This window comes from Amblyomma maculatum, chromosome 4, assembly GCF_055883805.1.
Source record: "Amblyomma maculatum isolate TAMU_Amacu chromosome 4, ASM5588380v1, whole genome shotgun sequence".
Taxonomy (NCBI): domain Eukaryota; kingdom Metazoa; phylum Arthropoda; class Arachnida; order Ixodida; family Ixodidae; genus Amblyomma; species Amblyomma maculatum.
This window is the reverse complement of record NC_139347.1, coordinates 88828595-88842528: the sequence shown is the minus strand read 5'-3', so window position 1 is coordinate 88842528 and position 13934 is coordinate 88828595. Positions and strand designations below refer to the sequence as shown.

General features: G+C 42.9%; 1 protein-coding gene across 2 annotated transcripts in view; it reads right to left on the bottom strand.

The window, feature by feature from the left end:
• Window positions 1-4436: 4436 nt before the first annotated feature.
• Window positions 4437-13934, bottom strand: part of gig (TSC complex subunit tuberin) — a 79055-nt gene continuing 69557 nt past the window's right edge. For both annotated transcript variants that reach the window (XM_084602139.1, XM_084602140.1), the window contains 3 exons: window positions 11841-11919; window positions 10570-10664; window positions 4437-4635 (listed from right to left, as the gene is read on the bottom strand). In XM_084602139.1, coding sequence (XP_084458265.1) covers window positions 4489-4635; window positions 10570-10664; window positions 11841-11919 — 321 coding nt within the window. In that variant the 3' untranslated portion in view covers window positions 4437-4488. The remainder of the gene's footprint in view (window positions 4636-10569; window positions 10665-11840; window positions 11920-13934) is intronic.

The following is a 13934-nucleotide window of genomic DNA, read 5'->3' as shown; positions in this document are numbered from 1 at the left end:
GTAAGAGTCTAAATAAGGCTCAAGAGCGAAGCCATCATATAGTACTTATGAACATATGCTTCATTTAGGTGACAAACGTAATGCTTTCCCAGGAATGCATGCAGCATTATCACCCTTGCCACAGGCTAACATGGCCGCACTTTTGACAGGCATGACTGATACACTGGGTGTTTCAGCAAACATTTTCAAAAATTCTTGAAAATAGCAAGTTCAGAATAGAAAAAGAATGTCTGCGAGAACAAACTCGTGGCCACAGCAAACACAATTTGCTGCGAAACTCTTCTAGTTATGCAGTTAATGAACTAAAAATGGCTGCAGCTCAGCTCGGCTAAGCCCAGTTATGCAAGAAAAAGCTTTATTATGCTTGGTTATGCTGTGTTGCCAAGCCAGGTTAGACTCATAGGCCTGAAAGTAGTTTAGGGCGGAGGCTTGAGTAAGCATAGTCAGACATGATCATTAGCTTTTTAATTTATTTTTAATTTTAATTAATTTAGCTTTTAATTAGTTCGGAGCTGTAAACAAGACAACGCCGTATAATCTTTCAAAGCGAAAAAAACCTCATTTTCGAAAGCCCTGCAGCACAAGAAAATCCAGCGCTTTTTTCTGTACGAAACCGAAACTGAGCGCAAGAGACGTGCAGGAAGCTCAGTGCAGACACGACATCCGGTGATGACGTGATGTTGTGGTTACGGCACCCAGTTTGAACTGCAAGCGGTATTGCACCATGTCATGTACTGCATTCTTTTGCCTCATAGCTTGGTGCAAGGAAAAAAGACAGTCATTGCCTACTCTGTGGTCATTATTTTTGAGAGCAACGGAGGGAAATAAAAGTGCATGACACATGACAGGACAGCAGGCAGTTCGAACTGGACTTTACAGTTAGCAAAAAATGTCATCAATGGACATTACATTTGCATCAAACTTCCTACTCACAGTGCAAGGCTTTAGAAAATGAGTCTTTCTTCATTTCAGAAACTGATATGGCATAATCTAGCTCATGCCTTCAAACTCCTTATTGGGACTAACCACGCCACTAATATAATTAAAAGGCTAATTAGTAGATTCTAGTTAATTGTATAAATATAATTTTTTTGTCAGATTGTGTCGCCACCAGAGTGTGTGTTCCTGAGAATATTGCTTTTATGCTTTGAAATTAATATTTTTAGGAATTTTTCGAGTGTTCACTGAAACATCCAGTATGTAGTACAAGGATGGCATTTTGGTGAAGACTAATTCTTTTTCACAACCATCTGTTACAGCCCTGATCAAAGGCTGCTGAAACAAAAATACTTGCATAATTGGCTGACAGACAACAAACTGTCTCGAGGAAGATCCAGTATTGGCCCTAAACAACCTGTACTGCCCTCCCCTCTATTGCACCAACTGTGCTGTGGTATTTGTTGAACCACCTAAGAGAACCTTCAGTGACCACTAGAACTCCAAAGCACGACCTTTTTCTAAAGTTGTGCATACTTTGGAGCGTAAACAGCAGACCTCCAGAGCACTTAGTGGCAACCTTTCACAGGTTTTGAGTGGTGGATCTGGAAGGGCCCAAAACAAACAAAATCTCAGTAAAAGCGAAAATCTGCCCAATTGTGCAGCAAAAGTAAAGAATTCCTGGTGGCGGCACTGAACTTAATATTTACACCTAGGACTGATTTGGGCCACCATTTTTCTTTTTCTCATACACAAATGCTAACAAAAGTGCCAAAAAAAAATCCAAATGACTTCCTTAACACTGCTGGTGTTCATGGTATTTCCACTATTGTGTGCTGGTGTAAACACTGCACATTATGTAAATAAAATATTCAAGATGCATTTAATGTATAGTATTGTGTTTGCAAAAAGTGGGCCACTAGTGTATCTTTATTTGAAAAATATGTGCAGTCTGGTTTTTCCCCCAAAGGTGTGCATACTTTCTTTTAGCGAAAGAACACTTCTAGCCCAGCACAGTGGATTTCACAGGTTTCCACCTGCCTAACCAAGTTTTGCTATGGCAACATGACTTGCTGTGAGTGACTATGTTTATGGCTATGACCAAGGTCAAGGACAAAGCTAATTAGGCCTAACCAAGCACAGGTTGGAAGATTTACATGTGTCTAAATACACACTGGCATAATTATGCCTTTCCAACCGACTGTTAAATTTAATTAATCCTAATAATAAAGCATGTTGCCGGGCTAGTTAGTCGAACATCTTTTAAAACTGGGGAAAAAGAATCCTGGCGCAAAAAATTCACACACACAAACGAGTGAGACAAAGGGACAACAGACAGGCTAATAGGCCTACCTAAGCTTAAAACTTCAGCTATGTTCAATGCTCTGCTATATATGGTCAAACCACTATAATCTGTTTTCTGTGCTGGGACTACACTTCCAAATATCTTTTGGAACGTGCAGTGGCCTACTGCGATCCTCACCCGATCCAGACCGCTGACCTCTGTAGCGCTGCATGGAGTACAGACCCATCTGTTCATAATTTTATATCCAACCACACAGAAAGCAACTACTATTACGAATAGATAAAAGACAAATTTACATTTCTGAAAAATGTTTTTCTGCTTTCCTTGCTTCAGAATTGTGTTTGCAGTGGGCATAACCAAGAGGTAGTTACAAATAGCTCAATATTAAAAAAAAAAAGAAGGTTCCATTTTTTAAAGCTTTGAGAACTTGTAAAAATACTTCAATACTACAGATCTGATATTTCACACCTCAAAGGCTTCTCCCACGCTCCACCTCTGCACTCTGGTTGCCTATGCCATCTGTTGCTATGATCTGTGGCTGTTCCTGTTGCTGTAGATTTATCAGCCCGTCAATGAAGGCTTGCAGAGATGCGAGGAAAAAACAGCGCTATATCTATGCTTTCCAAGGTGCATACTTCAAATAGCATACCCTGGTGTGCTCTGAAGTGCAGCCGTGGCAGCTCTCTTGACCAGCAAAGGGGTTACAATGGGCAAAATTACTTTGTCAATGCCACTGAGCTAAAATAATGTCTTAATATAATCACACAAAACTGCCTTTCAACCAAACATCACTCTGAGGTATAAAATCAAACCCCGAGTATTCATACTGGTGTTCCTGTTAGAAAAGGACGACGCTCAAGCTTTGCGTTAAGCCTTTAACACTATCTTTTCATTCCGCGAATGCTTTTATATTTTTTAAGTTGACTTTTGGGTGAAGGAATGCGCAGTATCTGTATCACTTTTCAGAGGACACAACACCTAAGGTATACATGTCATCCAGCCTCCAACTTGACTAGCAGTTGGACGCTAAATGGGAAGCATAGTGGTATAAAACCGCCCTGAACAAGAATCACCGTCGCAATTGTTCTGAAATCGCGTGCATATTTTCTCGAACGCAGTTTTTCTGAATTCTGTGTTACGGTGATGGAAACGCCTTTTCGACCAGATAAGCTGTATACGCTTAGAGTAAAATGGTCTTTGTGGCATTTCAACGAGTTGGCAGCATAAGTAAACCTTGAAGTGAGAAATATAAGCTGTAGATTCTCCATAAAACTGGAGCTACTGTTTATAATTGCAAATGATTGTAATGCAAAGAACTAGAGAGAGTAATGTTTTGGTTGATGTTGGCTTGGTAATAAAGCAATCGCTATCTGCAGAGATGTGTGACGCAAGTAGCCATGCCATCATTTAACTATCAGTACAATTACTACACAGCCCTGTTCACATCACATTTACCGACAATACAGCATGATTCTGCACTCACAATTTGGCGACTTAAATGTTTAGGTGTCAAAAAGCAATACTGTGGGATGCAAGGTGCAGAGTAAAGTAGTCCTGTTTATCTTTAAGCAAGTATGGGCACCGAATTTTGGTTTAATGTTCGCTTGTGAATCGTGCAAGACATTATTGTACATTAACCACCATGTGGTTTTCACCTACGAATGCTAATTTACAAATTTTTTTATCACCTTTTTCAACAGCATAGTGATGGCTATGACATCAATGTTTCACATAGATTAGGTAAGGGATGGAAAACTGATATAATCACTACTTCGTCATTTGATTTGTTACAATGCTAAAGCCAGCCTGCTTCAAAAGTCAGAACAGCAGCGATTGCATTTTTTTTTGCTCCCTCATGTAACCTTTGTGGAACTTTGATGCCATAACTATCACTGGGCTGTTAAAACCGGAATTGAAACAGGTGAGAGCAGAAATGAGATTGGCAATTGTTTAGGGGTCATAGGCAAATGTCACTACATCTGATACATCACTGCAAAGAATAAAACATTACCAAAATTTACATGTCTATACTCAAGTGCCTGATCTTGAATGTGCACCAATTTCTTGGTACATAGACATAATAACATTCAGTAATAAGTAATAATAATTTGCATTTAACCTTTGGCCACTGCAGCTGGAATCTCAACATTTATCTGCAGCATTATGGGAGAGAGCTGATGCTGTGGCAAAATAAAACAGTCCCAAACTGCAGCCAGCTGCAAATACACAAGGTTTTATTTGAAGACTCAGAGTGCAGCGAGATCATCGAGTGGTGGCTCGCCGCTGCGCTCCACAAGCCGTAACCGTAGCCGGTCAAGGTGCCGCAATCGCTCGTGCCAGTTGTTGACATAAGGGCTGCCAGCCTGAGACCGATGCAAACTAGTGCATGCCACCTGCAGAGACAGCAAGAGAGAAATCCGAAAATGGTGACAAGGAAAGTAAAGAACAAATTGTCATTTTACAATGATAGCCGGTAATGGTGTATGCTCACCCGTGGTCACGTGCCACCCCTTTCATGCACCCCGAGCCTCAAGCTTCAGGCCAACTTTACTGTCATAACGAGATGCCATTAAATGCTTCAAAACCACCTTTTGCATGCTGAACATAGCAGCAGGAAGGCAGAACCCACAAATGAAGTGGACTGAACTCGGGAAAGCATGCGCTTGTGATGCTGCTCAAACAACTGCGAGTCTGCACCTACAAATTTCAAAGACAAAAACTGTTGACATTTATGCCACACTGCATAACGCGGCAATCTTCGAGACGGCACTATTGCCCATCCACGATGACAATTCATGCAAGCATTCTAGGTTTGCCAAAGCTACAGACACTCTGCACCTTTGTGAGGGTTTGTAAGCAGCATAAGAAAAGGCACTCTAGTATTCTTACAGTGAGTAGACACATGAAACGCACTGTGAAAGAAGCAGATTAAAAATGAAACTGATGTTTATTTTAGCTCTTACTGAATTTTGTTAGGTATGCAGTATGCTCAAACGTAAATTTTGATTTGCATACCAAAAGTCTTATCCAAAAACTGATGTGTTATACATATTCGCCAAGTACGCTGCACCGCACGGCATTGTGCATGTGAAAGAGAACGAGGTGGATGCGCGAAGATTGGTTTTGGGACAAGCCTTACTGTGACTGTTCCTGGCTTTCATGCATATTTGTGCATATGCCCCACATATTTTGTAAATAATACACCCATCCCCCATAACAATGTCAACAAGTGAAATAGTCACAAACAACTAGCACTGACTTCAATAAAAAAAATCACACTATTACCCTTACTATTGCACCTTGTTTGCCACTGCATATTATGACACATGCATTTAGTTTCCTGTGCTAATTTTATATTAGCCTTGAGTCTTGCTATTCTTTTGACAAAAGGATTTTTTTTGCAAAACTTTACATTAGGGTAGAACTTGACATCCATTCTGACAGCCCACCACAGCGGCAGCGGAGCAACTTTATCTTGAGTGGTTCTTACTGTCTCACAGTTCTCCCATCATATAGCTAGTCAAGTGAGGCAAAATAAAACAGTAGGACACTTGGCAGAATGAAGTGAGCACTGCAAGAAACGTGCTCAGAATGGACACCTACTATTATTTCCAGAGAGAAAGTCGGAATGACAAAATGCTTACCATCCAATACCATTCAGAACAGCATCCTGTAATGTTTGAAGCGCCTGTGAGAACTATGCACTGTAAAAACGAATGCACGTTCAATTCTGGCTGGAGCAGCCACATTTTGATTGAGACGAAATGCAATTGGAACCTGTGTACTTTGCAGTGTCTGTGCCCACTGCACGTTAAACCCAGGGTCGTCAAAATTTCCACAGCTTTCCACTACAGCGTTCCTCACAGCCCGAGTCGCTTGGGAATGTTAAAAACCTAGTACTATACTAAGCCATATTGCATTCCTTAGCACCCATCTATGTTGCACTCCAGACAGTCCTTGGCAAGGTTTTGTTTTGTTTTCAAGGTTTTTGTTACATTTTTCAGGCCTGTAAAATACCTCCTGGTCTGACCTACATAGACAGATATTACCACAAGACGCTTATCATCAAATATTATAATTGAAAACTGCATCCTGTAATGTGGATCTGTGAAAGCTGTACACTGTAGAAATGCAGTCTTTTAGGCAGCATTATCCAAAATGACTGTGTCCCATGTAAATGAATAAAATCAGTTGAAAGTTAGTGCTTGTGTTTCTATCCATGTCTTTGAAGTGCTGCATTTTTCATCATGGCAAACCAATTTAACTCAACAGCCACCCCAATTTTAAGCAGCTGCATTCTCAAAAGTGCCTTTTATGGCCCTTTTTGCATCAGTAAAAAAACACCGGCAAGAAACACCCTCATCACATTTTGACACACATCTCGTCATACAAACCTTCAAACTGATTACGAAAACAACTGGCTGAACCCCTAGTGTCATGTAATGTGAAAGAAATCCAGAGGCACCAGACATCCTGATCAATATGATTATGAGCATGCAGCAATAACATGCAAATGTGCCTATGATGGACACCATAGTGGAGGGGAGTAATTTAGACCACTTGGGGTTCTTTAGCATGCGCCGACAGCACAGAAGTGACACGGCTTTGATTGGTTCATAGGGTTGAATGTGCCAAAGCGACGTCGGTTATGGGAGACCGCGCACTGAAGAGCTCTAGAAATTTCAGTCACCTGGGGTTCTTTAAACATGCACTGAAACTGCACAGTATAAGGGCATCTCGCTTTTCTCCTCCACTGAAATGCGACCGCTGCAACCACGATCAAACCGCGTCCTTGGGGTCGGCAGTCAACCACACTCTAACCACTAAACCACCTCTGCAGGGCATGTGCAGTCACGAGCAAAAGTGATACACAACATGCAGCTCAGGAAACTAGCAGCTAGCAGCAGCTATCTGCTATCTATAAAACTAGCAGCAGCTATCTGGGATCGAGTCAATCGTGGTGGACCTTCACTTTATTGATATGCATATGCTGCTGTCCCCGTCGCTGTTGCTAGATGGTGTTGCAATAGTTTTCCTGCGCTCCGCCACCAGCTGCATGTTGTATACCTGTTTTGATCATGACCGTACATTTGTAAGGAAGCAGAGGGCAAACAAAAACATTTGCACCGTGTCAGGGTAGTGGGTCACTGCAGCAAGACATCCTCAGTAATACTAAACATGAGACACTAAAATTTAACCAGCTTTTATACTAATTGCTCAAGGATTCAGAAATACAGAGGTGACAACCTTATGGCAAATTCGAGTGGGAGAGCAGGCGCACTCGAGAGCACTTCGAAAGTGCACGGGACAAGCGGGCGCCCTCCAGTGGGAGAAGAGTAGAATCACTGGCTTCCAATTGTACAGAAGGAGGGCTTTTCCTCCGCTGAGAGCACCCGAGTGCACTCCCGGCTGCTCGCTCGTCTAAAGAGAGAGTAGAGGAAGTCACGTGGCATAAAGCGTCATGTCCGCATCATTTTTTTTTCTCTCTCCTGAGTCGGCGACACTCAAAATAGCGGCTTCAAAGCGTCGATGCTCAGCGATTGGAAAGCATTGCTCGGGTGCTGTATGCATGTTTGAGAATCGCTGCTGACGTCTAAAGGGCCAAAGGAGGCAGATCGCCACGCTGTGAGAACAAAGGCATATAAAACAAGCGGTTCTACATGGAGCGTTGGCCTCTCCACGGGTTGCAACTGCGGCCACTGCGGGCAGGCGGAGAATGCTGGGGAGAGAAGTGCGGTCACATGGTCGTGGCACTCTGCTCTTGACACGCAGGCAGCGTTCCCGTGGGAGGACAGTTACACCCTCGCTCGGCGCGCTCCTGTACTGCTCGGCGCCTCTGCTCTCATCCCCCCCAACCGAATGCGCCATTAGTCAAAGAGCGCTTTGCCGCCCATCCTCCAATGCTCTCAGTGTAGAGACCTGCGAAACTTGCCGGCATCACACAGCAGTATCATGTGCTCTCAGCAGCACTTCATGCAGCGTTTGCTTGTGTGCGCATTTTCATCGCACTCCAGCACAAGCACTACGTCCACTGCCGGCTGCATAGCTAGCTGCAGCATGCTCTGTTGCATACTCGTAACCACCCAACGAACTTTGGTAGCGAAAGCTACGCTACGCTACCCTTTAGCATTTTGCACGGGCCTGGGTTCCTGAAAGAGAGCCAACTCGGGCCTCTCTCTTCATGTGGGAAAGTGACATTAAAATCGGTCTGCCATGACATTTGAATTCACGTTACCCATATGCCATGCAGGCAAATTCCTACGGCTTAGTTAGAGTGGGGCTTCATATGTAGGCTGGTAGCCTACGCTATCACATCATAACCTTAAAGGCGGAGCTTAAGTGTGAACCATAATTCTGTAGTGAAACCTACACTACGCTACCCTTGAGAATTTTGCCGGTGCCTGAAAGAGCGCCAAATCGGGCTTCTCCTTTCATGTGGGAGGATGACGTTAGAATCAGCCTGCCATGAAGTTTGAATTCACGTTACCCCTAAGCCACGCAGGCATATTCATAACAGGCATGAAAGTGGGTTCTGCATAGAATGCCGGTGAACTTCGATACATTCAACGAAACACTGGTTGTGCTCAGTGGGTTCTGCATAGAATGCCAGTGAACTTCGATACATTCAACGAAACGCTGGTTGTGCTCAATGCAACGCTTGATCGCCCAAGCCAAAGCTCTTGCTCCACATTCGGTTCAGCAGTGTTGAACCCCTATAATTTCTTGTCTCTATGCAGTGTATATGGCGGAATCTCGCTGACAGGATTTTCATAGGAATTGAAAATTGAAACATATTATGTATTCGAAAATCATATTACCCAGCACAAGCCCCAAAAAGGTTGTGATTGAAATTTAACATTTTGCAGTGGACTTTTTGTTTTTCAATGCTTAGAAGTAAGTTTTTGCGAAACTCATAGAAACGAGTCGCAGTTCTGTACCTGCGACAAGCTTCGATGAGCGTCTAAAACTTGGTGCTCTGCCAACTGTGTCGAGAGCATCACCCCCACAATCTCCTCAAAAGACAAATGCACTGAGATATTAGCAGCGCAGCATCTCAACAGGCTGTGAAGGTCAGCACTGCAGACTGCGACAGTGATAGCGGGAAACTAGGAGCCCGCTACAAAGTTTTAAAAAGAAAATAAAATTTAATGACAAAAGTCTGTGCTCATTACACAAGCAAATAGTACTGAAACATCAGCCATCAGCGTTACTGCGAAAAATGACCATGTAGCTCTATTTCTAAGCCTACAAAAAAAGCTGTCATGTGACCGACTGTTATTTTAAATCAATCGCCATGTGTGCAAACCTAGCTTTATAGGAGAGGGCACTGCAGAGAAAAGTGGATTTTGTTATCAGAGATGAACGTTGGGCTTTAAAGTGGTGCCACTGTCACGAGGAAGTTTTTTATTATTGCACTAGGCATTGTTTTTGCATGATAAAAAAATCCCTTTAGGTAGATCAAAACAACATAGCTAGGTGTTTTTCGAGCATATACACAACTTTTGATTTGGCATTATTTCTCTCAGGACAATAATAAGAAATAGCAAATTAGTCTTCACTAATTAATGAACTTTTGTTAACGAACAAAATATTGCAGATCGGCATAAGCGACACCGAACAGCTCTTAAGTTGGTTTGATTGGGCTATGGCTCACCGCATTTTTTTAAAGCCTTGGTTACATTAGCTGGGACACTATGTATGCATATATATTTCTGCCAAATTGTGCAACTGAAGCATTTTAGGGTGCAACAATACCTGGGATATTACACACTGTTATGACCAGGCCGATGAGAGACATTGTTTGCCATGTGCCCACCGAAGAGCCAACACCATGGTGGGATGGTGGGATGCACACTGGAAGAAACTGGCTGCGGCTGTGTGTAGAGTGCGTGTAAGCGGCTAGCACCAAGAGTGCCAGCGTGAACACACCATGGTGCGAGACGGCATGTGATGGAAACTTCTAGGCATTGATTGTGTGCATGTCTGGCCTTGATAGAAGGACTTCCAAGGTCAGGCGCAGTTATATAAGACCTGCACCTGATGCGGGGGGTGCGGGCTCATGGTGCAGGCACGTCTGGTCTCCCGATGAAGACTCTAGCTCTGTTTCCTAACAAGATGCACCTGTCTGCATTTTATGTTTTGCACCCTTTGTACACCATATACACGATATAACACTGACTTTTTTCAGCTGTGAGATTCATGGTAAATTCAAGTGCTTCTGCGCTACACAGCTACCACAACAGTGATGAAGAAAGGAGCATAGGTGACAAGGTGACCTGCACCTATGCAAATGCCACATATGACATGCAAATAAAAAAGTGACTCACGTTTGCATGCAGGGCTGCCTGGCGCACATATACCCCCAGGCTGCTGTCAGGTACCAGCTGTGGCTCGGGCAGTGGCCGCAGCAACTCTAAGACCTCTGCGCCATTTGAAAAACCTTGCTTTAACAGGCACTACTCATAAAAAGGTCAAAAGGTCAAAGGTTGCATAAACATGTGGTCAGCTGCACACTGTTGCCAGCTATATTATGCAAGTCAGTATTTGTACATCATAACAGGTCGCACATCAGTTGCACACAATCTTAACTACTCGTCTCGGGACACCACAATGATACAAAAAATTTAATATGTGCAGAAAATTTGATCTAGTTACAGTCAAACCTCGACAACGATTTATGGGGTATATCGGACAATTCCCAAATGTGTTAGAAAACCAGGCACAATTTTCACTTTATATTTCGAATTTCGTCCTAAAACAAATATATCAAACTCCTTAGCATTAAACGGTACCTGCCCAGATGATAGTCAGCAGGCTTCACTGCACTATTCAAGTGACGTGCGGCAAGTGTTCAAGCCAAAGTTAGCACTTTTATCTTGTCTTGCACTGTAGTGTTCTTACCACGCGTGGCTCTATCATGCACTTCAATGTGCTACAGAAGACAAAGATGTGGAGGGATGAAAGTCACGCAGTCAGCATTCAAACACCTCTCGAAACAATCAAAGGTGCCCCAGAAGCATCGGCGCAGACTGTTATAGCCTTGCAACAACCACCCTGCATTCATCTTGGCTGTCATGGAGGTAAAGAAAACGGTGATAGCTTTCACTCCGACATACTTTTTTCCACGCTGCATAATGCGGAAAGCCACTTAACCAAAAGCTGTTGTGCGCTGTCAGTGCTATGTGCGAAAGCCAACCTCTCGATTTTTCTTTAGTGGCCTTCGATATCTCCGGGAGTGCTTTCGAAACAGAGCTACAGCTTTGGAAGAGGTCCTCTCGTTTTCTTTAGTAAGCACTGTCCAAACTGTGGTCCCTTCACCGACTGCGATGTTCTTGCATGGGTGTTTGATGAAATCTTATAAAACAAATTTTGGCTACATTGAACTATTTTACTGTTCTTTTTTTTACGTGTTCACTTATTTACGACAAGTTACCCGAGTGATCTATTCTTTCAGGCTTTAGAAAAGGCCTGCAAACTGTGGAAAACAATCATTTGATTTTGAACTCATTGAAGTGCCCTTGAAACAAATTAACTCTGCATTTCCTTACATGCAGGATTTGTGCCTTCATGAGTATCAGAAGCCATATGTGTCACTCACCAGGCTTGCCCACCAGATAAACCAAGTTGTGCTCTAGTTTCAGGGGTTCCACAACAACGCACACACGATGGAAGTCTCCCTGTAGAGAAGGTACAAAAACATGTTTTGTAGGACATTGTTTCTGTGGGGGTGCAAACTTTTCATAAATAAAAGTGTATTTGCATGTCAACTGGCTCTTCTGTAACAGAAATTTATAAGCCACAACTTGGCACCAATTATGATTTGTTGCTTGTTTCCTACTGTGAGACATCCAAAGTTAACTGCAAAGTGTGGCATTGCAAGAGAAGCACAAACTAATCACGGCAGGTAAAAAGTGTTAAAGAGTAAAGGGAGTACCTCACCTACTCATTATCAGAAAACTTTGTATAATGATACTATGCATAACTCAATTTATTTTGCAATCAAAAAGGTCCTAGAAATGCACAATAAAGACTATCCCCACGCCAAGTGTTGCCCATTAATGCATTCCGTAAATTGGAATGGATTAATGGGTGTGGAATGAAATGCATGAAATGCCTCCCTCCACCGTGTAGCAGCACATTCTGAGAACAAATGCTCTGGAAAGGCAGTATGAAAATGCTTGAAAAAAAAAGTTTAGTTTTACTATGCTAATCACGGTATGTCGTGCAGTAGCACCATATTGCCGCTGCACCATGTTCTTATTGTCTCACATTGATATTCCTTGTCAGACAACCAGAATTGCCTCGAATTGGCCTTAGTGCTAGCGTGAGAAAGAGAACCATGGTAGAATGTGTTTGAACGCGCCTAACTCCACATGCAAAGCAAGGCGAGAATCCTCTCTACCTTCAATGCAACTGCTGCAGCGAAGTAGCCTATGATGCTACCCGCGAAGTGAGCGCTTTCTGATTGACTGCGCCGTCTTTGGCGTTCGCTCCTCCTCCTCTCCCCATCACACTCCCAAAGATCAAAGGCCAAATCAACTTCACAGGCACATCGGGTTTTTTTTTTTTTTTTTGAGGATGTGGATAGTTGTGCTACTGCACTAAAAAAAAGCTAATAAGCAGTTATGCTATGCAGTGTAACGTGAGGACCCAGTGGTAGCTGTTATGTGCGCCCCTTTCCTTGTACTGCAGCCACTGTAGTGCATTGTAGCTGCAAATCCTCATTCTCTTTTTATACAGCCTTCGAAGTGCAGACATCTGTGCTAATGGCACCAACATTTTATTGACAGCTACAGCTGTGGAAAAAAACAAGACATCAGTGACAGAAAATGCTATTAGAACAGAAAACAGATGGTTCAGGATGACCAATCGTGAGGCAGAGCCAGTTTTACTGTGAAACCAGCACTAGTGCCAAAGTGCAATAAAACTGGCATCTATCCGTGTGCAGCCACCCTCCGAAAGCACCACCCACAGTACCCCGCTAGAAAAAGGGCTGCCCACCCACCAACCACCACTCGCCACCAATCATCTACATTAACCTCCTCAAAGCTTCAAACCTATAGAAACCCATGCAGTACCCAACTGGAAATGCAATGGTAAAATCAAACTGAAGACTGTAGGAAAGGAAGCTGTCTTACCAAAGCACACATATCAGACATTTCCCTACCCACACCCAGCAAGAAGTTACCTCACCCATCGCCACCCTTGACAAACCTTTTCATCCAACCTCCATCCTCCACAAAAATTCTGTCAAAATGTGATGCCTTGGCTTAGAGTAAAGGCATTGAAGTATCACCAAGGTAAATCCAATTGCTTTCACAGAATGAATACCTTTCATAATTTAAGTTGGCTTTTCCACATTGCCCATTGCCCTAATTATGGTGTTACTCGCCATCAGCAAAGCAAGAATAACTTTCCAAAACTGCATTTTGCTGCCTCACAGGTGTAAGTAGTATTGTGAAGTGACCGACATTAACATATTCTCTATACAAAGCACACGAACCACGCCTATAATACTGGGTTTCGAAAAATTGCTGCTCTGCCATTAGATGGGCACGAAACCAATATTGAAGTGAAGCCAACTTAAAATTTATGAAAAGGTGTCCTCTGCCACACCAAATGTCAGCTTGTCTCATTTAATTGTTTTTATTTCTCATTGTTTTTCCATTTTGCATCATGTCTTCAAAGATTT